Raw genomic sequence first — 24,827 nt, 5'->3', positions numbered from 1 at the left:
ATGATTGAACAGAACGTATTGGTCAGGATCTCGTTCAGACAGAGCAGTTGGTTACTGTGCTCCTTCATGCCTACGAAACAGAAACGAAACAAAACAAAACCCCAAAAACCAAAAAAACCAAGAGAGTTTGGATTATTTTTTTGGCAAAATTTGGCAGCGTTGGAAATGGGAACAACCTTGGACAAATGAGGGCCCTTTTGATTCTTCGACGTGTTCCTAAAAAGGTCAAAGAGCAACGTTAAAAATCCAGTCTTTCTGTCAGCTGAGTTTTCTTTTTGTGTGGGGTTTCTGTCGGGTTTTATTCTATAAAGACCTACGGTGTCAGGCAGGTGCTTGGAGGGTCCCGGAGCCCCCCGGCCTGCGCTACCTTTGATCTGATCAAAGTGCTGTACGGTTGGACTTGCACGCAGATATGTTTCCCATTATGAAGCAGAGAGAGACAGAAAGAAAAGAGAGAGAAAGGATAGAGAGAGAGAGAGAGACATCAGATCTCAAGTTTTCTGTCGCTATGAAGTGTTAACATCAGTTTTAAAAGGCCAACTGTGCGCCCCATGACTGGAGTCCTGGACTGAAACAAACATCTGCTTGCGTATCGGGAACAGAAAAACACGACAACTTGTTTGACTGGAAAAAGGGTTCTCCCAAGTGCAGCTACGGCAGTTCTGAAGATCCACTGAGGTACAGTAGGCTGTTTGAACACATTGTGATTTCCTTTCTTTCTTTCTTCCCCCAGTGCAGGTGTTGCTCCGTGTTGTGAGATTCTGGCTGGGAAGGATCAGCAGGCCGACGACTGGGGCAGCGGTAAGGCCCTCTCGTTCTTGCGTCCCCCGTTCATGTGCGCGTACGGCTGTCGCTCCTCGAAGCTGGCCCGAAGCACCACCACGCCTGGGCCGTTCTCGGCTTTGTGTCCTGAGTGCTTGTCAGTGGGTTGGAGGGTGGAGGAGGGATCTAAAGGAATGCTCTCCATGTTTTCAGTCTCCAGGTCAAGCTCCTCTGTGTCCGGAGGCTTGTTCTCTTCACTGTAGAAGAAGGAGACCTCTTTGAACGCTGGGTCCAGCTCGTCTTTAATGCTACCGATGATTTCCAGGAAGGAGGGCCTCATTTTGGGGTTGTACTGCCAGCACATGCGCATCAGCTCAAACCTGCACAGGAAACACACAGCAAAACCATTTACTGAGGTGTTTTACAAGCTCTGGCTGGAGCCCAACCAGCCATGATGGCATCGGTCAATTCCAGAGGAAGACAAAGTGACAGAACCTTTACAGACCAAGATCCCCCTGTCCTGTTCCAACCTTCTTCCTAATCACTGATTCGAATACCCCCTGTCTCCACCTTCTCCGCCCTCACTTGCCCACAGAACCATCTCATGGATACCCGACATCCAGACACATTTTGTACTTTTATTCTGACTTGGTATTTCTCTCTTCTTCCTCCAGAACACCCTGGGCTCACTCACCCATGCAGGTACATGGCAGTGCCTCTCAGAGTCTCTTTCCCAACCAATCCCTATCAATATTGTCTTGGAAAACATTAAGGTGGGAAACGCACATGAAGTAAAGCACTGCTTATTCCCCCCCCCCCCCAAAGGAGAAAACGACATTAAATTAATACCAATCCCTCAAAGACACTCTCTCATCTTTTGTTTTAGAATTACACTGTTTTCATTTAGGGCCAGGGCTGCATTAATATTTCACGGCGTGTGAGATCATCTGTTTGAGCACATCCACGATTAGATCTGTACAATGTCCCATGCTGGCAAAACAAAACCACAGAATGAAACACTAACACCTCCATAATGAAAACAGCGTTTTCATGACACAGCAAAATTGGATATTCCTGAGAGATCGCCCTGAGCTTTAAACACAAAAAAGGATTTCACTGCCTGTGAAGGTGGAACGGGGCTGTCTTCTGTTACAGCCCAAGAATAGGACACATTTAAATAAGAAAAGGAAGATTGACATTAATTCCTTGAGCCAATCCCATGTGTACACAGCACTCAGGAACATGCTGCGTGCAAGGAGTCATCACTGGCCAAAGCTACTGCTTTCTGTGCTGCAGTGAGAATGGACCTAAGAGAACACCAAGGAAAAAATCTCTTGGTTAAGGTAACACAGTGGACATTCAACCACACTCTGACTTACCTAGGACCCCAGTGCCAGCAGGACCACCTCCACCTGCCTGGCCACATCCCAGCCCTGCCAGCACACTGAAACATCCAGCTTTGGTTCTGTGAACCAACAATGCCATTTCCCTCACCTCCACAGCTTTCCTGAAAGCAGGTGCGCCATTCTGTGTGATGCTTAAACTGGCTCTCACCGCCTCGAGCCCCAGCAGCCAATCACTGGAGCTCTGCATCAGCATGGAATGTTTCATTTTTCACTTAAAAAGACAAAACCAATCGAACACGAATTCACTGCTTTTTCAGACAGCACCTGGCTCCATCACAGAGCGATGTCCGAGTGACTCCAGAGCCCCTGCTCCAGAGCAAACCTTCCAACAGGACCCTCACTAGAAAACCCTGCACTCTGCAGCCTGTTGCTGCCCACAGCAGGCTCTGGTGACTCTGGGAACCACAGCCTGAAACAATCCAAAGCAAAGAAATGTCCTCCCCAAGGAATATACTCCTTGAGGAACAACGCATTTTTCATCAGGTGCACTAGACCTGAACCCGCAAAGAGACTGAACGCTGCTGTGTTTGGGATGCAAACACTGCTGAGAGCACTTCAACCCCAACAAAATCAATCTTAACCGAAGTGCATTTAAAGTCACAAACAGTCCTGCCAGACTCAGCTGGCACTGCTCTGCATGAACCATGAAGGCAGCCACCTGAGCACGGCCCTGTGACACCCGAAAGAAGCTGGCAAAACCAGTCTGTGTTGGGAGAACTGCCCCTGCACTCAGCGCTGTACTGTGACAGGCATGTAGACATATAAACACTGTTAAACTATTGCTTGGGTTTGAGTCTTTAAAAGGTCTTTCACAGCGAAACTGAAGCCAAGCTATAAAACTGCGCTATACCCTCACCCACGGACGGGGAGGAAAGCTTGAGACATAAATACATAAAATCCATTGCTGTTACTTCATTGCTGTTTCCTTTCCAGCTGACTGCTGCGTCCCTGAATAGAAGTGGGAACCAGAGCCAAGAACACTGGATATTCGCTGGCGCTTCGCCCTGAGGCCTAAGGGCAATGCTAAGGAGATACCACAAGCAGCGGAGTAATGCATGTGACATCAGCACAAACAAGGACATGTGATGTTTCTTTTAAGCCATTCCAGATTTAAAAACCCGACAGAGTTCCCATAAAAGGATTTTCCCCCCTTTTTTTAACTGTGTGGGTTCCTGGCCTTGTTTACATGATCTTCAACCCAAAAAGCCAAACCCTTTCCAGTAGGCACTGGAAGAATTCACAGGCTGTTAACACCACCTGAGCAGTTTTATACAGTACAGTGTGTTGCTGACAGGTGGCAAGTGAGCTCAAGGAAGCCAGAGGCATTGTTGTGATCAGAGGAAGACCCAGTGTGCCTCGTGCAGCTTTTACTCAGAGAACTGAGCAGAAACTGAGTTACTTTTTGCACCAAGACAGTAGAAAATGTAAAGTTCCTACAGAAGCTGCATTCCATTTGAGCGTGTGCTTGTGCTCTGCATCAGACTTGGTCTGGTGGGGAAAAGCAAAGGGCCTCCCCTCTGCTACCCTGCTGCTCCTACATGCTGACATTACCTCTGCAGAGCAGACCCTGGTTTGCAACCGAGCGCTCGCCAGGAACAAAGGGAACATCAGCAATGCGTAAATAGTCTCGTCAGCTACAATACGTGTGGGGGAAGCAATTCTGCTTCAAAACCAGAGTGGAATTCCAGCCTCCACAACTGTTAGAAGCCCCACGGGAACACGCTGTCTGAGAGCTTCGGCTGTAACAAACCTTCTTGCCACGCAGCCATCACCTGATGAGTGCTGCCGTAACAATGGTGGTACATAAAAACAGGACTTATTACACAGGAAGAGGAGAAAAACAGCAAAGCTTCTCCTGGCACTGTCTCATTGAACCATCTGTCTTGTTGCATGGTTCTGTCTGTAAAACCATGCAAACTATGCCAAGAGGGTGTAGCAAAAACAGAACTGAGTCTTGTTTCACCCTGTGTAAGAGTAAAAAAGCCTCTAGAAATACTGTGCCTTTTGTGCTCAGCCCTTTCACAGGGATTTACCACCTCCTGGAACCACGAGACAACCATGCCATAAAATGCACCTCTGCACAAGCACCCGGTACAAGCGAGAACCTCTCCAGTTCTTTGTGTCCTCAGTCTCTGATCCAGCTCAAAGCTACTGCCTGGCTGCTACCAGGGGCTGGCAAAGCACAGCCACTAACAAGCACAACTGGCATTGCAGTCTTGGGAGAGATGGAACGTCCAGGACTGCTCACACCATGCAGCATTCATGGAGGGGGGGACAACGAGAGGCCCTGATGAGAACTGCTGCGCTGTGGCTGGAGCGTGCAGGGCTGCGCCAACACTCACATCATCTGCAAGGTTAAATATAGTAGATTTGGTGACAGTTGCAGCAAGACTCTTCTCTCTGTTCTCATCGACACTTCCCCATAGCAGTCTACCAACTCCACCTGTTCTGGAGGTTTCTATATGTCAGCGCACTCCCCTCTCACTGCAGAAAGGTAAAGTTCTGTTTGCCCCTACTTTTAGTTGTTTCCAAATCAAACTAATTTAAAGGAAACAGCATCTCTGCATCTCTAGCCTCAGCACATAAGATATAGAACTGCAGTTCCTGGCTCCCTTTCTCACTTTCTTGCTGTATCAAGCACAAGAAGTGCATCAGCTTCCCTGCATTAGATCGACTTTGCTTTCTGGATATCTTGAGTTAACACTGTGAGTTAATATTAAAATATCAGAGACCTCTTGGTCTCCACCAGTGAGAACTTGGGCTGTCTGAAAACTACCTTCCACCAGCACAAACATGCCATGAAACTTGCCTTTGAACAGGATCTTTTATGAAGCTCCACAAAAAAGAGGACCCCTTATTTTACAAAGGGTTTCATAAAGTGCTTGAAATATGGGGGGGGGGGGAATGTGCACAGCAAGATCCATACGCAATCTTAGGCCTCTTTGCAACTCTGCTACAAGCACCTTCGTGTCCATTCAGTGATTTTCTTGCTAGGTCTGGTGCTGAGGAGCAGACTATCAGACAGCTGGAGAGGGCAGAGGAATCCTGCCAAGGCCCAGGTCTCTGTCCCTGCCAGCAGCCACACATGTGAGGTTCAGGACTGGCAGCAGTTGTCAGGTTACAGAGCGTTACACAGCATCTTTACAGCATTTGGGCAACCAGGATGGGAGACAGGGAAAGCAGCGACAACACGCAGAGAAAAAAGCACCATAGTAACGCAGAACAGGTTCTCTGAATGCCAAATGCATGGAACAAAGGTGAAGATTATTCCTGGAGCTCCCTACTGTTATTCCTACAACAGCTTATTTGAATTACAGCAGACTTGAGTGTCTGTCCTAAGGCAAAGACAAAACAAGCTGAAAGGGAGCTAGAGCAAGTCACAATAAGCTGCTAAGGTCAATACATCCTTTTCTTTAATTACGTCTTCATTTTGGACAGACTCAGGATGTTTTATACAAAACTATCTCCAAAAAGAAGACACCATTAGACTGGATGTGCCTTGGTTGTGCTCTGAGCCCTTGTTCTGATAGATCTGACCCCTTCGCATCCCCCTGTTCTTGTCCCATTTTTGCCCGCTCCCCCCCTCCATCACACAGCTCTGACCGTGCTAAACAATGCCCAGTCCATCGGACTGCCAGGAATTCTCCACTTCTCCACAGCATCGTGGAAGGGAAGGAATGTGCAACGGAGGAATCACATGGCAGCTACACCTCCCCCTGCATATCCCACCCGCCCCCCTCCAACAACAAAACAACTCTGCCTGTCATCTGAAACCAAAGCCAGCGCTCCAGCCAAAAAAGCTCTTTTCCTAAGAATCCCAAGCAGCTGAGGCCCTTAAGTGATTGTATCCCTTCCGTGGGCCTCCAACGAATTTCAATAACTGCAAGACGCAGTATTTCCTTCCCAAAAGCCACTTTGGGAAGGGTATCAAAGTAATAAAGTCTGAACAACTGAAACCGCTGTACACAAAAGCCAGCAGAAGTATTTCAACAATGTAAAGCTAAAAACTGAAGCCTGCTGCACCGCACACCCTCCTCTGCTCAAGGCTTGGTATTGATTCTAGGGGCAGGCAAAGGTTTCTCTGTGTACTTCTTTCTGTGCTTACAAGAGAGGAAACTGTTAGCAAGGGAGATGTGTTTATCTCCATGTGATGAGCACTGTGACTGAAAGAGCAAATCCAACGCTGCTTCAGACAAAGGAACGACACATCCCTTTATGTGGATGCTGAACTGAAGTTGGATCCCACAGAGTTCGTGCACAACACATCTCAGCTCGGCCTATGCTCTTTTCTCTCTTTATGCTCAACAGAGTTACTTTAAGCAGAAGAGACAAGGTTTAGGCACAAAGCCTTCTGCTGTAGCAAATGTCACTTAGGAGCTTTTATTAAGTCTAGTGGGAGGTGTCCCTCCCCGTGGCAGGGGGTTGGAACTGGAAGAGTTTTAAGGTCCCTTCCAACCCAAACCATTCTAAGGTTCTGTGATACTTTTATTCAGGAACACACAGACTGGCTTTTGTTTCCTTACTAGAGGAGATAGCCCGAAGTAAGATCCTGGCCACAAGCAAAGTTGTTTTCTGGTCTAAGTACAACAAAACACTAGATTGAGAGAGACATTACTATCACTCTTCACTACCCCTTCCTGCGGTAGATAGGGCAGGAGTCAGGAAGAATGAACTGTGCACTGAGAGCAGTGGTAACTGTGGACACTTACAGCATATCAGGACAGTTGTCTGGCTTTTCCAGCAGGCCTCCTTCCATCACAAAGCGGAGCACTTGTTCATTGGTCATGCCTTGGTAGGGCTGCTCCGCTAACGTCGCGATCTCCCACAGCACGACACCGAAAGACCTGGAAAACAAACCAGAACTTTAGGAAGCCAAGCAATCTTCACAAGGGTGTTTTTCTTACATGATGCTACTTTGGTTACATGGTTCTGTACAGGTCCATCAGTAAAAAAGCCACCGCAAACTCACTGCATTGACAAGCAGCCTTCTAACTCAGAGGAGATCTAAGCTGTGAGCTTGCCTGGAGAGCTGGCTCGCATCTCATCTCCCTTTCCCATGGCTTTGAGTTGAGATTTTAGGCACACTGTGAGGTGGGAAGAGCAGGGGAGAAGTGGGAAGAACAAGGGAAAGGAAAGATGCAGGTAAGGGAAAAGGTAGTTTAAAACCCCCTGTTCCTGCCTCTGTGCTCCCAGGCTGGACGCACACCCTGTCACTAGAGTCTGTGTGGCTGGGTGAGGGAATCAAGCTGCTTCTCATCAGCAAAACCTGAGCCGCTCCAATCCAATTTAAAAGCTGCATTTCCCTGTTACTGCTCCAGCGAGCACATGCCAGGCACCTGCACCTCTCATCTGCCTTACCACAGAGCAGGCAAACACACCAACCTCTGCTCCCCAGGCACATAAACACTTCTTGGGTAATACCTTCCATTTATCCCTCCGCTTTGGTTCCTGCCACGCTCTAAGTCAAAGGCGCAGAGTGAGGATCAAAGCGTTTGACACACAGCAGCAAGCAACAAAGCCAATTGTGGAAAGAGACACAGGAGAAATGTGAATGTTCTCTAGCTTCTTGTAACCAAGACCCTAATTTACTGCTTCAGGAGCAAAGCATTTCAGCCCCCAGGAGAACCTCAGTTATCCCTTTTGCAACACGCATGTAACTCTGGTCTTGAAACAGAGCTTCTAGCTCCTTCCAACTAACTACAAAGGACAGCAGAAGTGAAACAAGAAGTCTAATAATAGGAATTGATTACTGGTGAAGAAAGCACAGTTATGTAATTGGGGAGTTTGGACGTAAGTATTGACACTTGCTAAAAATATCTCCATTTAAAATTAGCTTATTGAGCAGACATGGCTCAAACTGTCTGTGCTGAAGAGTCATCTACTTTTAGAGCTGCTGTGCACAAGAAAGAACATCTAGATGTTGTCTTGTGTGGCTAAACTGCTGAGTCAAGCTTAGAGGAAAAACAGCACCGTTTCAATAGGGTACTGTTATGAAAACAGGAGTCCAGTATTATTAGCTGGTTATGGTAGAGTGGTTTTATCTTTCTTTCTGCACTGTATCTGAAATGGTTTGCATCTGGAGCCAGAAGCCACAAACAGACTTGCAATTGTTTGCCTTTCAGGGGAGGGAGGGACAGAGGGTCAGCTCAACGCTTTGGTGCCTTTGAAGCTGCTTTGATCGCTGCAGGAATAATGAGAACAAGCCCTGCACACCTACTACTCCTATTATCATAACAAATAAACTTATGTTGCTCCTTCAAGGCAACTGCCAGCTCAGAAAGAATTCAAGATGCTGAGGACTTATTTATAGACAAACACCCTCACCCTGAACAGGATTGCATGAAAACGTTCCCCTTCCCTAACGACAACAAAAACAGTCTTGTCTAATTACCTCATTCTCCCGTCTGAAAAGCAATAACAGAATGAATTGCTAAAGCAAAGCTCCACCCTTCAGAACCTCCAGATGCTCTTTCTGCAGTTTGCCATTTCACCTTACAGCTTATAAATCGTGGACTCTGACCACTCGCACAGTTGTGTCTTTTTGACATTCTGGCTTCTACAACTGATCTCGAAGAACATGGAACCAGATGTCACAATATCCCATTAAACAGGCAGGAAAAGCAATCTCAACAGTTTTTACTGCTTGACAAAAATAAATGGCCTCCAAAACAGCCAAGTTACAGGGTTTACATGAAGCAACTTCAAAATCTGAACCAATACAAGGAGTCAGGGAGATTTCCCTGGTGAAGAAACCTTCAATGTACACTGTTTGGTCTAAAAGTTATTGGTAAGTATGCCAGAACTATCCTTTTAGCCACAAGCAGATCAAGTCAATAAAGAGTGTTTCATGACAGTGCTAAGTCAAGCTCTACTGCACTGGAATTCAGACTGAAATTCCTGAATCTGTAGCTGTGGATATATGTAGCAAACACAAACACAGACATGTTCTAAACAAACAGCATATTCCTCATGTTGAAGCAGGGCTTTTGCACCTCAGGATGGCACACCCATGTGAACCAAACTGCTGAGTAAGTCACTTGTAACAAGTAAGGTGACAAAGAGGAACTGTGATACACTGATAAGAGCTGTGGACCTCCTCTCCATAAAGCATTTTTTTCCTCTCTACGCTTTCAAGTAAAAATCTGTCATATTTTACTCCTCCTTTTAAGCTTTCCAATCTTACGATCTTTGCCACTTTCCTTGATGTGACTTCTAGCTAGGATATCTCAAACTGTCCCACTGATAAGCTGCAATATTGTTTGCTCAACCCTGCTCTGGACTGAAAGACTGAGGGACGTCAAATGTTGCTGACACTGAAGGGAGAATTCACGTGCTTCCTGCAACAACTGAAGCACTGATTTACTTCTGACACCTGATTTGGCGTCACATCTACGGGGTTTTTTGTTTGGATTTTGAATTATGTTTGATCAGTAACGTCACTTCACCGTTCGGGGCCAAAGGAAAGCCTGTATGGAACAAGTGCAGTGCGTCATCCAAGCTGAACACCTCATCCGCTGCAGTCCACTTCTGATACAATGGTTGGGCTCAGAAGTTCCTGCTGTATGGGAAGAGCAGGCAGGTTTTGCCAGCTCCTCACTCCAGGCTCATTCTACACCCGGGGATTTCTAGTGATATATTCCAAATACCTGTCTGCTTTGCAAAGCCATTACAAGTCCCAAAGTTCTTTTACTGCAGGGGACTGCCAAAAGCATGCCTGGGCTGTTCTGTTAGATAACTGGCTGATACAGAGCCTCCCCATCAACTAGAAGGGGTTGTTTTCATCTACTTCCAAGTCAGGGTTACTGGATTCATAAACAAGTTACTAGCCATGTGCAAAGGAAAATTTAAGCAGCATTCTGGTGCTTTGCTTTTTTACTTGCTGCACGATTCCCCTACGAACCCTTCACTCAGAGCTGGTGCTGCAGACTACAGTCCACCAGCTCCAAAATCCTCAAGCTGTTTAAAGAAAATGCAGTTTACTACTCAAAAACCATTCCTACTGACTTCTAGACATTTGGAGGCAATCAGCTGCCAATTCTGGAAGAGATCAGCAGTAAAAACATCTTGTTAGGAAGGCAGAGAAACCATAAAAGACAGAGTAGAGGTTGTGCCAGTACATGTTCATCTGCTGCCAAGTCCTCCCTACCTATCTGCAAAAGTCGGGGGGGGGTGGGGAGTGTGCGAGGGGAATTGTTCCAGGGTATTATTTCTTCTAAGAAGTGTATTTTGAAATACCCTGAATGCCTCTATTAATAACCTCACAAATCCAACAACTGGGCAATGTGCTTTTAGAGGATAAACTATTTCTGCATCTTGCGGTATATAAAACAAGCAAACAAAGCTCCAAATGGAGAAGGATATACACAGGGGAGATCTCCCAAGGAAAAAACCTGCTGGTGTACACAACCCATTTGAGGGAAAGCAGAGTTGTTATTTACACAGAAGGTTTTGACAGAAAAGCAGGTCAGTACTAGGAACCTTTCTATATTCTTGGCAACTTTTAATGCTCCTCTTGAAGGAGGACAATTTGGAAAACAACAACTTGCTCCTCCAGGTGAAGGGAATGTTTCTCATTGCACAACTGATTTTACAACCCACAGCAGGAAACATGCCGCCACCTCCTGTGTGGGATATCCATTTATTTCTGCTCTCTGAGAGCAGAATTTAACCTCCTGAGTTCCTGACTTTGCAATGGAAATATGAAATACAAAGTAGAATGCTTCGCAGTGGGAAAAAGAGAGCTACTTCTGGAAAGACAGGAGAAGAAGCACATTTAAGTCTACTAAAACAAAAGGCTAGAAAGAAGAGGGGCTAAACCAGTTTTGCCAAGCCCCTATTTGTTACCAGACATCGGAGTGCGTGGTGAAGACTCCATCTTTCAGTGATTCTGGGGACATCCAGCGGACAGGCAGCAAACCTTTTCCTCCTTTACGGTAATAATCTGTCTCGTAGATATCTCTTGTCATGCCAAAATCTAGGAGGAATAAATGTTTTGAGAAGGTGCAAGTGTTTTGAGTTTGCAGGATAAAACGATGAACATTCCCTTTATTACAAGTCACTGTAGCCAGCACAGTATCACAGTTTGGTGCAAAGAACCTGCAATCTCTTACCATGACCCTGCCCTTTACCTGCTGCCGTAGGGCTGGTTAGCTTCCCTCCCCACAAAACCAACTGACTTCAGGAGGTGAGCAATCTGAATGATTTACAGATAAGAAGTTCCAGGATTTATGCTCAAGCTTTGCAGGAAGCCCAGTCTTCTGAAGGTCACAAAATTCACTAACCTGCTCGCTGAATTCAATGATTTTCTTTTCCTTGTAAAGTGTAAAGAGCTCCTTTAGCAGATAATACTATTGTGTTTTAATTGAAGACTTTCACATGTTGAGGGAAATGCTTCTCTTTTAATTCTCTCCAAGGGTAATTTGCAATTCCTCTACAATATTCCATCTCAAATGCTACAGAGGATTCATTTCTGACTAACACGGACCAATATTAAAGACATACTTTGTGTTGTATGTATGTCCCTAACTGTAAACACGCAAGCATTTGCAAGAGTTGGATCTGACGCTGCTCATCTCCTGACTGTAACTCAAACTTAGTCCAGCATTTTTTCCCTGTACAATCAGTCTGACACAGACAGAACTGCTGGGTTTTGGACCACTCTATTTAAAGCAGTTACTGTGTTTTCAGTAACCCAAAAGTTAACAGATCAGGTGACATCAAATCTCTTACTCATATTAAATGCTGGCTGCTCACACAGCAGACTCAGGGCAAAATCCATTTTACCAATGGAGACCTGGAGTTGCTCCTTGTTTCCTGGGAAAGTGGAGTGAAAAGAGGACAGAATTCCTCCAGTTCTCACTCACAGTCTTTATTAGCAGTCCATGGAAGTCATTATTACCAGGCTTGGATGAGTGACCAGCCACTGATCATTCTCATTCCTTGTGTTCTAGGGACACTGGTACCCTCGATGATTATGACTAAAAAGCCCATCTGTGCAGCTATTCCATCACTCCCACACACCAGGGTGACTTTACCCTGGCTGAATGGAAAAACCTTTAAAGATGTAATACAAATAAGAAATAGGCAACGAGCAGAAGGCAGTGTAGCATAAAGCTCTTCCTCTGAGATCTAAACACCTGAGCTGGTGTGCTCCAGTCAAGATGCTCCTAAACCGTTTCTCCATGAAGGGATCTTCAGCACGGGTACATAAATGAGAGCGGTGCAGCGTATTACGTGAGATGCTTTTGGGGTAGCCATGTACCATCTTAAAGGGAAGAAATGCACCGTCTCCAGTTCAAAGAATTGTAAAACATGCTGGAGAGGGGGAAGAGGAGGGAGAAAACTGGAGTGGGAAGGAGTCAGGCTGACTTCCCCCAAACCTGCAGAAAATGCACAAAATCCCCCAAAGATCTTATTTCCTAATTAACTGACTCAAAATGAAATCATTTTCTCTTTCTCCCAAATGACAGGATTACTTACACAAATTATCAAAATAGCTGAGTTAAGCTCAGAGAAAAAGAATTAGTTTCCTACAGCAGAAGGCTGTTGCTATACATGTTATTTTAATATGCACAACTCAAAAACAGCCAAAAGCTTAAAATCATCCTCTGGAGAGAAGTCTGAAAAAACTCATCTGACACTATTTTGGAGGGATGGTGAAGGGAAAAACAGCAGAGCAGAAGAAAAGCCATTCTGTTGTCTGGAAAGCAGAACTCCAGCTCAGACTGGAAAGCACCCAGCTGAAGTCAAGCCTTACATTGCACTTCTACATCAGATAGACTTTAAAATGATACTAAAATTCCTATCCTTGAATCAATAAACAGGAGGTGGAATTATTTCTGCACATTAACAGACAAGTGAATGACACACCAGTGGCAATGACACCATCTACCCAGATGTCTGCAGCATCTGCACCTCCAGTCACTGCTTCACTAGCTCTTTTTAAACCCACATACTATACTATTTCCTCACTGGAACAACATCAAGTAGAGGTATTCCAAGAGTTTCAACTTAATGTTGACTGCTCACAGGTCTTAAATCACAACAAGCCTTCATATGCAGCATGCTTCAGAAATTTAAACTGGAGCTAAGATCTAAAAAGTCTTTTGAGCAGCTTTCAAAACAAGAAAATGCCTGTAAAAATGCTGATTTTCTTAGAAGGATGATGGGGTTTGTTAGTGTAGAAGTCAAGCAAGCACACCTCCAATCTTCACTGTGAAGTCTTCTGCCACCATGCAGTTTCTTGCAGCAAGGTCTCTGTGAACAAATTTGTTGGCGTTGAGGTATGCCATCCCATCAGCAATCTCTCCTGCCATCTGAATCATCTTCTTCAGAGTGGGAGGGGCCTGGCCAGGATTATTCTGAGCAAGATTAAGAAGGTAAAACAGATAAAATGACCTGCAAGATACTGGTTTTTATCATCATTAGTTTTTAAATCACATCATCACAGTTCAGCCTGACATGATCCAGGCAAAACAAAACCTCATGATTATGTACACCATAGCTCAGTGGGAAAACTGGCTGTATCAAGCTGGGTTACAAACAGAACTCCCAAATAGCTCTTTCTATTTTAGGGAATTCTATTTAGGCCATTCTATTTTAGGAAATACAAGCCAGAAAGACTTTTTGGTACAAGCATGTTCTCTTACACCTATGGTGTATAAATGCCCATCCTTACGGACATCCATCCCTATGACAGCCAAGAAGATAGAGCCAAGAAAGCCCAGAAGGACCAATGTGAATTGGATTCCCAGGAGGAAGAGATGGGTATGGGAGCTGCATGGTTAAATTATCAGTTAAGGCAGTGATCAGGCAAGGCCTCCATCCACACGTTATTGAAGCTCCTCACACAGGTCCTCAGAAGAGTTTGCTCAACTCTTTACACTGCACATCAAGGGAGACTGGGAATTTAGGAACAGAGAAGCACTGGCTGCTTTGGAGAGCACCAGCACACAAGACAGAAAAGCCAAGTGCAGAGCTCACCATTTTGGTGATCTTTATATCATGTCACTTGCTCTTTTAAAGAAGTTTGTTGAATTCAACCAAAACTATTTATACATAACCTGAAACATTATTAATCACAGACGCTAATCAAGCCCATAGTTCCACAGTCCTACTGGTATTTCCTGAATCCTGTATTGAGTATAATTATTTTCTGCATCAAATCACCTAATCAATCTGTTCTTGCTAGATGCAATGCCCTCCGTTTATACCTTATTCATTCTCTTGTGCACACACTCAGTGGCAAGTGACCTATGTGTCACCTTTCTCCTTCAGACCCTCTATCACATGTGGCAATTTTAGCTGTTAGACTGACAGCCTACATATTAGGATAGTGTATTAGCCAAAATACTGTATTTTTACTTCCTAGCACAGGCAACAGGCAGAACAGACAACATGAAACAATTAACCTAACATGCATGCTAATTTTTAGTTTGATATCGTAATGAGGAATCAGATTGGACAAGAGATTTCATTCAAACCTAGAAACCAGGAAGGACTCCGAGAAGGGACCTATTCCATGCAGCACACTGGGCTGTTTGCAATGGCTAGCTCACGAAAAAACGTGTTGCAGATCACAGAGCAGCTCATGTTTTGTTCTTAGAGCTTAAGGAGAAGGGCAAGAAAGGCTAATTGCCTGCTGCTTCCAACACCAGGCTGGCTCCATTCAAGATGATTCTAACTGAAGAAATAAAAAACCCCATCAGGCAGCTCCTCACTCACCTCTGTGTCTGGCCTCAATGATCTCAAGTAACTTTTGAGGTCCCCACGTGTCATCAGCTCCATGATAACCAGTGTAGGCTGGCCCTGAGAAACAACACCAAGCAGCCGAACCTGGAAAAGACAAAACAAATGCTCAGTTAAATACAGCTAACTGAACTGTAGGAACCATTTACTCATGTCGATCTGTAGCCCCAAACATCTGTGAACCTGCAGGAAAGGTCTGAAAATAGATCTGGTTCCACTGCTGACTTCTGTTTCACCGTAACACTATAAAGCTGCACAGAATTGAACCTAAAATCCCAGTTCAGTGAAGATGTACCCTGAACGCCCTCATGCCAACAAGCACCACAGCTGTACGAATCACAGCCTTATCATGACTTACCACATGGTGACAGTTGAACTCCTTCATCACCGAGGCTTCATTTAAGAACTCTATCCTCTCACGCATACTTGCAGATTCATTGACAGTCTTGATGGCCACCCTGGTCTCTGGCTCATCCTTCACCACTCCCTTGGCTATTCCCTCATACACCATTCCAAAGGAGCCTTGCCCAAGCTCCCGACACATGGTGATCTTCTCACGGGGCACCTCCCATTCATCTGGAACATACACTAAGGAGAGAAAGAACAGGCCGTAACGTTTTACTTGTCCAAGATGCATGATCACTGAGTGCTTTAGGACACCAACTGCTCAAAGAGTTCTGCTGTAAAACACACTAAACAATGATGAGATTTTGAACAATTCACACCAATCGTCCATGGCCTTTCTCATACAAAGAAAGACTGATAGGTGGATAGATGCTTGGCATAAAAATAAACGTATAGATGGGCTTGAAGTGGATTCACTATAGTACTAACATAATAATAGAAAGGACCCTCAAGGCACCAAAGCAGCATGGGAAGAGGTTTGAATCAATACTTCAGGCTTGAGCTTTTCTTGGGACCCTTGGTTTTCTAATTCTTCCAGACAGCATCAAACATACTTGATCATCTCTATCAGTTCAGTGTCTGCTGTATTCTCTATTAACAGATTGATTTTATGACTAGAGGGAAAGAGACTCTCTGATCTAGTAGGCTCTTTGCATGAAACTATTCTGATCACTTGTACAAGCACTGCTGCACCAGTAAAGGCAGAACCTGCTGCTGCTGCTACAAGTCTTTGATCTGAGGCAGAAGAGAGATCTCAGAAGGTGCCTGCCAGGAGGGACGACTGCCTCAGGCAAGAAGACATCTGAGTAGTCACTGATGCTGCTCCCTATCAGTCACCAAAGGAGGGGACAGTTGAGTCACATGCTCTGGATGGGTGAAACGACAAGATGCAAAAATAGAGGATTAGAGCATGAACACTGACAGACCTTTAACCCTAATGGTGCCACTATAAAAAACGTATCAGTGAAACAGGCTAAGCTCATTAGCCTCCTGGGCTAAAGAGTTTTACTGGGATGGGAAATGAAGAGACAGAATTGGTTTTTCTAAGTGTTACTATTTTCTACATGAGAAGCACACAAAAACAAGCCATGGATTTGTTCCAGTAAGTCAGAATAGGGCTTAAAAGGGCAAACATGAAAAACAATGAATTCATTAATTCTTCCTTTATTCCAGTGAAAACATCACTGAATGAGTAGATGATGCTCTGAAAATGAAGCTAATGCCTCCAAATTTGCCTCCACTGAATAAACTACAGGAAAAATGTCAAACCCTCCCCAATTTCAACAGACAGGTGACATTGACATCTTATTAATGAAGGATTCACATCTGTGCTAACAAAGCAAAGAGAGAAAGCTGGCTGACAACATCCCTCTTCCAGATTCCTACCTTTCAAACTTGGACACAAACAGAATACGTCAAAGTAAAAGCATCACAAGCGTAAAGCCACACTTACCATCTGAAGCACTGAAGTACTCAGGGTTCACAGAAGCATACAGCACTCCATTGCCCAGCCTGTCACTGTTCCTGTTGAAAGAACTTTGTTTGGTTTTTACTCTCTAAACCTAAGTACATTTCAGACCACCTCTTCTATAGTTTGTCCACTCAACCACAGAGTATTATTTACTGTACATGGAGAGCTTTTCAGACAAAGGGGACAAACCAAGTTCTTATTCCACCTCACATAATCAATGGGAAAACAGCCCAGAACAGCTTTCCCAGGAAGCCTGCAGTCTTCTTCATACCAAATCAGCACCAGAAAAAATGTAAACACGAGGTACTTTTAGCTGCTGGGTAAACTTCCTTTAAGAAGGGCAGCTGTAGGGTGATACACCCAGGAGACCTGTGGCTGAGAACACACTTTAACATCATCTCCTCTACTGTGGGAGAGAAGTGATCTAGCAAAAAACAAGACTGTTTTTAATGAGGAATTCTATTCAACTATTTCATAAACATTTCTATTTTAAAAATCCCCCCTCCCAAATTTTACAGGAGTATTTTTCAGAGTGAGACACATTTATTCAGCACTATGAGAGCTCTTGCAGGAGGCAGGTTGTAGACATGAAATTATCAGACTTAGAAGATCAAAGACAAAACATTCTCTGGGCTAGAACAACAGTTTAAAGAAGGATGAGTTAACAGGCATTTAACCTAGGAGAGCCCAAGGGAAAGCCAAATAGGTATTGTACTTCACTAGCTACAAAGCCCTTTTTGGAGTGTTTGAGAACAGGTCCTACTGTGTACAGTGTTACAAATGAATTAGAGCTGGGAATAATAGGATACTCAATGAGCATCATTTATACAGGTGTAACAGAAAGCCTCCATACCTAGAAAGTGGCAAGGCTGAACACAGACACTGACTTGAACTAAGCTCTCATCATGTAAATAATAATTAAACAATCACTAGTTACAAAGAACAAAACTGAGGAAACCAAACCAATGGAACAGTTCCCTGGACTGCTCTGTCCAGGATGTGGTTTTTTACATGGATGTGAAGACTTCAAAAAACCTCTGGAATCTGCATGAAATCAAGTTAACCCAAACAGAAACTAAGTTTTCATTATTGCTATTGACCCGTATTTCAGTCAGTCATATAGGTTCAGCCTGCCATCACTGCCCCGGTGGATATGTTCCTGACGAGCCCTCCTCTTCCCTCTCAAACATGATACTGTAAAAAAAGCCTCCTGACATCTCAAGCAGCAGCCAGATGCTTGCTGGTAACTCTAAACTACCTCCTTTTACACACCAACAAAACAGATCTGCTTCAGCTTCTCAAGTCCTCTGAATGCCTTTTCCCTTTATAATGTCTAACTTCATGGGCATGGATTTGAAACGAAACATTCCCCTCCTGCACTTTTAACCACAAACATATACAACTCACCTCTTTTTGTTAAAGACGTACAGCATTATCAGCAATCCCCCAATGATGAGCAGGAAAGCAATAGGGAGCGCAATTATCAAGTGCAGGAAGTTCCCATAGTTTGCTGCTGCAACCAACAAGAAAACAATTGTATCAGGGTTTCTATAAAACCTCCATTAACAAAGGAACATTCAAAACCCACTCAGTGTATTTCCATACAGGGAAGAAATCAAAGTACTCATTTTCTTGTCTGATGTGGAAAAATGCACTCAGAAACACTCCCTGACTGCAGATGAGTGGAATAAGAAAACAGGCAGTAAAAAGCATTGATTTTGTACAGAACAGTGTCTGTCTGGGGTTCGTTTTCACAACTTATGCTTAAGGACTTATAGTTCTCAGTGAACAACATGTAATTGTTCACCTACATATTCAGCTCCTTTCCACTTTTTGTTCACGTTGCAATTGCTTATATTCATAATATACACACCCTGCTCTTCCAGTTCTTAGAAATCCAGCAATTAGAAAACCAAAAAGGAAAAAAAGATGGAGTTGTTTTCTGTGGACACATCTGCTCTACAGCTAAATACAGACGTTCTTGAGAGGGTCTCTGTGGACACTACAGTGGTGTTCTTATAACATATAAATCACTCCCAGTGCCAGGAGCAGCATCACCCTTTCATGAGGGTATTATCTTTATCAAATGTCACTTGCAACAGGTCATATATGAAAAAGCATCTTGATATTTAACAAAATGTGCCAGCCAAAAATCCAAACAAATGATTGTTTCCTGTATTATTCTGCATTTTAAAACAGGTTTCCCTTATTGGTCCAGGTTTCGTACAATACAGTACAACTCATGTTGTTATGGCTACCATCCCATTCTTAGCATAGTTGTGCATCACAGGAAGCCACAGCAGTGTGTTCTACACACTCACCAGCTGCTTGCATCTCTCACACATACAATACAATGAGTGTTAGAAAGCAGACCACACCTCAGATACACCTCCTGGTTGTCAACACTTGCCAAAAACATGCAACAGAGTTCCCAAAGAAGCATCAGCAAATAAGAGTGTTCAGAGTACAGGCAAGAGGCTCATATGCTCAATTACACATGTCAACAGCAGGAATCATCAGGAAGACTATTTTGACACAGCCAATGAACATTCATCTTACATTTGGGTTGCACATAGAAAGAGACTGGCTCAGTCCATGACCCGTTTCCAGCTAACGAAGTGGCCTGGACTCTAGCAGAATAGTTTCCAGGGTTCAGGTGGGTTAGTTTAGCTCCGCCAAGCTTCTTGTATTCCTGCCTGGAAACACATTCCCGTTTCTCCTAAAACGCAATTTACAGTTCATGTTAATATCTCCACATTCCTCCATTCTTAAGAAAACAATGCAGCTGCAGGATGAGCTAATTTTGATAACTAAAAGCTCCATCTGATCAGGTTTTGTTTAAACACCTTAAGGAGATATGTAGAGTTCAGGATTATCGAACAAAACAAGGGAATGACATGCTGGCTGGTGCTAGGTGTTTGAAACTACCATTTCTACCTGTGATCTGCAGCACTGCACAGAAGCATGTTAAGAAAGATCCCATTTTGTGTATGAATTATGAGTTACAAGCAGTAACTCTTGAAGAAACGTCAAATCCTCACCTCTCCATGCTGCCCATACTTAATTTCATACATTAGTATCAGCCCATTGGGGTTTGCAGGCTCCAACCACTTCAGGTAGACGGTATTTTCTTCTTTTGCTTCCCATGCTACCGTTCCTGGAATGTTATCTGCTCCCTCTGTAAAATATTTACAAGTGATGTGAGAAGGACACCTACTACTGAAACAGAAACTTAAGCAACAGCTGAGGGAAACAAAAGGTTCAAACCATTCTGTAGGTATCAAAGCACTGCAGTAAGTGCTATTCAGAGATCCAGGGAACAAAATGCATTGATCAGGGAGAGGTTAGCAGTCTGTACTGCTGGTTGCCAGAAACACAGCACAGTGTATACAGCTCCACCAGGAACAGCTTCTGCCTTAGTCACTGCGCTGTGTGTGCCCAAAAACCTGTTTATCAGCAACTGATTTTTCCTTCCAGACTTTCCACTGGAAGCTTGCAGGTAGCTGTTCCCACAGGAACAGGAATATGAAGACCGTTTCAGTCAATATAAAAAGGACCACTTATTCAACAATGCAGTTGTTAGGTTTAGAAGAAGAAAACAGAATTGTTTAGCCTTTAATTTTCAGAGCCATGTGCAAAAAATCTGGGAACACTTATTTCCTTTTCCCTGATCTCACAGATTTCCTTATTTCCTTGAAATAAGCGATACTTTTTGCCTTTTTACTGACACAGCTGGATCTGGATTATGACAGTCTTTCTTCCAGAAACAAAACAAAATTGCTCTCATTCTGCATCAAATATTCCCAGACATCTGCTGGATTCAGAAGCTCTTTGCTGGATGCATATGAGCTTACACTAAAATCATCTCTATTCTTTTGAGAAGAAGTACAATCTGTAGAAGTCCCAAACCCAAGTACAGCGTTCAATGCTTCCCATTTGAAGTACTCTACATGGGCACAAAGCAATACAGTGCTCCTCCTCTTTCCAGGCTGGACAAATGCATGGTCATTCTGTCACAGAAGAAACATTTGGCAAACATTCCCACCAGCAAAACCCTTTAACATCTGCAGACAGTTCAGAGTGAACACAGCAAAACTACACATTAGCAGAGAAATGTTCCCCTGTCTTCAGTCAGCATGGAGGGAACTGAGGAATGAAACCTTTCCACCACCATGGCTGTGGGTGTCACCTAATCTGGGGAACAGACTCTCTCATAATTATGTCAGTAGTCGATGCATGTGCTTCTACCTGTGTCCAGATCACAGGACACACAAGAGACCAGGCAAGGACATTAAGCCACTGGAGCAAACTTTTATACAGATCAAATTTCTTTTCTTGCATAGAATTTCTTTATTATATCCCACTGTTTTTCTACCTGGTTTTGGAGAGTTTGTCCCCCCCCTGAGGTTGATCTCTCCCCATAAAATACAACAAAGCTGTGCACTGGTGAGAACATACCTGAGGGCATGGTTCTTGCAAAGACAAAGTTGGAAGCGCTACAACCGAGTGTGTCAGCTTCATGGTTGCAGCTGTGGATATCAATGCGGTAAAGAGTAAAAGGCTGGAGATGGGAGATGACGGTTCTCTCCTTGCCATCCACTTTGGTCTCAAAGAAGGGGTATTCGACCTCGCTCTCCTCTGCATCAGAAACATTGGCGAAGTGATCCGGCCCAGTTGCGTTCCTGTTCCGAGTGGCCAAAGTGGCATTTGCGATTCGGAACACGTCCCTCCGCTTCCGATCGGGTCTGTGGAGTAAACAGGTTAAGGAAAGGTCTCTTTAGAGAAAATCCATTTTTTCTCCAGCTCCAGGAAAACTGAGCGAAAAAACCTCAGTAAAACAGGTAACTGCTGTTAAAAAAGCTAAATAAAGGACACTGCAAAACAAGCTGAAAGCTTTCCCTTAACCTGAACATAACCTCTTTCTGCTTTGGTCAGACACCAACAAGAACTCTGAAGCTCACACTGCGCCTCAAGACAAACAGGCAAGCCTGTGACCTCACACAATAAATTGAGCAGCAAAAATGGCTTCACTGTTACCCAGTAAGTATCCTAGGTTTGTATTTAGTGATAGTAATGTTGATGCTTCAAATACAAACTGGCTGTTAAAGGTTGAAAGGGTAAAGGGAAAAACGTGGTTTGGAGCTTGCTGGATTAGCAAAGCCAGCTCTCAGTAGGCTTAACTTTTGTTTCAGCTGCAATGAAATTACAGGTATCTGAATGTACTGCACTGAGAAAAGAAACCTGGAACGTAGCTGAAGACCATGAGTGTTAGCCACCATGTGTGCTAATTTGTGTATCTATTTTTGTCACCCCAACAAAAGCTCTGCAGAGGAACAATCCTAATGTATGAGAAAGCACAACTTTGCTTTGCCTTATAGGCATCTGTATGAAATTTACTGTGCATGAAACCCGACCACCTACAGCACCACCGCTGATTTCTGCAGTCTAGAAGCTGCTGTAGTGAGCAGGCCTGAGTGCTGGTACAGGGGTCAACATGACAATACTCCTACAAACATTGGGATGGTATTAGCAAACCCACACATGATCGCCATAGGTTAGACCTGTCACTCGGCTTGTGTCAGATCCCAGCCTGTTCTGTAGAGAAGCAGTAACTACACAGAGCACGCTGGCTGTTCCAGCTCCTGATATCCTACTTTCTGAAGCTTGCAGGACTGCTCGTGCCTGGACAGCAATGAACCAGGGGACCTAAAGAAGAACGCAGGAGGAGCCACACTACAAAACCAGTTTTGGCTTCAATCCTACCCCACCTGAACCCCTTTGCCGGTGCCCATTTAATACCTGGCCAGTGCAAGCGTTATCAAGGACAAAGTGAGGTCTAACACATTCCTGTCAGAGGGCCAGTTGCAAACCAGGCACCTAAGACCTCCCTCAAACACCCAACAGGAAGAAAGATGACTCAACAGGAGACGCTAATTCACCGTCAAATATACCGTCTTAGTACACTCAGCCACAGAACAGCATGCTGCAGGGAGAGCCAAAACCAGGCTGACTTGGGTTTGAAATCTTCTGGCAGAGGCTGGATGAAATTTTAAGGGTTTTTTTTCCTTCTTTTTTAGGAGCTCACTACAACGTTTTCCAAAATCCCTTTACTATGTCTCGAGCAGTCGCTTTGACACTCTCCAGTGCTATGCAAACCACAGCACAGAAATAAACCAACACAAGGAAAAGATGTCCTAAGCTATCAAGAAATTTGTTGGAGCAACATACAAGCAAATGTCTTCATTTGTCACTGGAGTATGGGGGAATTCCATAGGAGTTGTAAGCACTTGTGTCTCCTCTACACTGGAACTTACAGAAGTTACTAAACCCAGTCACCTTGCTTAGGATGAGTATTCATTTACTGCTTTAACTCAGCAGAACTGCTAAAAGCACATGGGATGCTTCGGACAGAACTGATCAACATCTGCACAGATTTTGTGATAAAAGCAGTGGAAACAGAAAGTTCCTTTTCAACCAACCACAAAAGCATGTGCCAATGCAACAACCCGAAAGGCATGACTTGGTCTGTCGTTGGGATTCATAAGTTTCCACTCTTTGGTGGTGTCTGGGGGGCTGTACAGTCCTACCCTGCATCTGGGGGAAAAAAAGAGAAAGCAACACGAAGCTTGTTGATAAAAGTGGTGTCATATGAGGAAGAGAAAAAGACCTGCAGGAAAATCACAAGGCAAACACAGTTAAAACATCAAGAGTTTTGACACCTTTGCTTTGTGGTCAAGCAGCTTCCTGCTTTTGTGAAAGGCACAGATAAAGATAAAAACACTCATCCAAGGAAATAAGGACAAGTCCAGAGATAAAAACATGAAAATTTATCTGTTCTGTTAAAGGAGAGGAAGGAAGAGAAATGCAAGAGAAAAATTAAAAATAACACTATAAAAAATTAAAACAAGGAATTAAGAAGAGCAGGAGAAAAATGAGGGTCATGTAACATAAAAGCTAACTCCTCTCATACCCTATGGCAATTTTAGTGTTACTTCTCAGATACCTTCTACTACACACAGAGCCCATCTCATCCTGCTCACTGGGGAAGCAAGAAACTTGGAAGAAGAATCACTCATCCTCCTCTGGTTGCGTCTGTTCAAGATTAAGCAGAGTCCTAATGTTTGAAATCTACCTCCCGACAGCAGTAACACACATGGGGTCATCCAGAAGTTGCAGACAAGATTAGATCAACAAGCTTAAAAAGCACCCAGTCAAATGTTCTCATGCTGTATTACACGCTTTCACAATATCCCGGAGACAGGTAGAACACTGGAAACAAATACTACTGTTGAGATTTTACATGAACACATTAATTAACTTCTCCTTTGGGAAAGGGGGGAAAAAAATCAACATCAAGTAAAAAGCTGCTTAGATTTGTCCCATGGAGACATCTCACTAGCTCATAATCTTTAATTTCCCTGGCATGCAGTCTCTTTAAAGTTGCTTGGCTATGCAGCTATGTGAGTGTTGTACTTTATCTGCCCTTGCTGTTACAAAACACACCCTAATGGCAGTAAGTTAACAAGAAAAAATACAAGGGAAATGGAGAAGCTTTCAGGAAATGCTTTGTGAACTGGTCAGTTCATTTGTTACCAAGTTCAAGTTTCTGCAAGTTTCCTTTGAGAGGAGATAATGTATTCTAAATCCTAGAATGGTTTGGGTTGGAAAGGACCTTAAATCTCATCCAGTTCCAACCTCCTGCCATGGGCAGGGACACCTTCCACTAGAGCAGGTTGCATCCAAGGCATCCAACCTGGCCTTGAACACTGCCAGGGATGGGGCAGCCACAGCTTCTCTGGGCTCCCTGTGTCAGTGCCTCAGCACCTACATAGGGAAAAGCTTCTTCCTTATATGACAAAGCTTTGGTGAAATGAAAAGCTTCCTCTGCAGTAGACTTTGGAGTAGTTCAGACCTGACATCTGCCTTTCAAAACTCTTTACCGTGCTATTTCATAAAGCCCAGAATCAGATCACATTTACAAGATGTGACAGTGCTCAGGAATTACATCCTGGCCAGTCATGGTGGCTGTTACTACT

At 44.1% G+C, this 24,827-nt stretch overlaps 1 protein-coding gene across 4 annotated transcripts in view; it reads right to left on the bottom strand.

The window, feature by feature from the left end:
- Positions 1 to 260: 260 nt before the first annotated feature.
- IGF1R (insulin like growth factor 1 receptor) overlaps positions 261 to 24,827 on the bottom strand; it is a 172,146-nt gene continuing 147,579 nt past the window's right edge. For 2 of the 4 annotated variants that reach the window (XM_061371251.1, XM_061371255.1), the window contains exons 11-21: positions 21,250 to 21,536; positions 19,833 to 19,969; positions 19,351 to 19,510; positions 18,199 to 18,301; positions 16,774 to 16,844; positions 15,274 to 15,503; positions 14,892 to 15,002; positions 13,369 to 13,528; positions 11,013 to 11,142; positions 6,878 to 7,012; positions 261 to 1,142 (exon numbers count right to left, since the gene is read on the bottom strand). In XM_061371251.1, the coding sequence (XP_061227235.1) occupies positions 776 to 1,142; positions 6,878 to 7,012; positions 11,013 to 11,142; positions 13,369 to 13,528; positions 14,892 to 15,002; positions 15,274 to 15,503; positions 16,774 to 16,844; positions 18,199 to 18,301; positions 19,351 to 19,510; positions 19,833 to 19,969; positions 21,250 to 21,536 (1,891 nt within the window). In that variant the 3' untranslated portion in view covers positions 261 to 775. Of the gene's footprint in view, positions 1,143 to 6,877; positions 7,013 to 11,012; positions 11,143 to 13,368; positions 13,529 to 14,891; positions 15,003 to 15,273; positions 15,504 to 16,773; positions 16,845 to 18,198; positions 18,305 to 19,350; positions 19,511 to 19,832; positions 19,970 to 21,249; positions 21,537 to 24,827 lie in introns of all 4 variants that reach the window. The other 2 variants (XM_061371250.1, XM_061371252.1) reach the window with 1 other exon arrangement.

The sequence above is a fragment of the Neopsephotus bourkii genome, unplaced genomic scaffold (genome assembly GCF_033783945.1).
Source record: "Neopsephotus bourkii isolate Nb327-2 ecotype Australia unplaced genomic scaffold, CSIRO-AGI_Nbou_v1 NB_1572, whole genome shotgun sequence".
In the NCBI taxonomy this organism is placed as follows: Eukaryota; Metazoa; Chordata; class Aves; order Psittaciformes; family Psittacidae; genus Neopsephotus; species Neopsephotus bourkii.
This window is presented reverse-complemented; position numbering and strand designations above follow the sequence as displayed.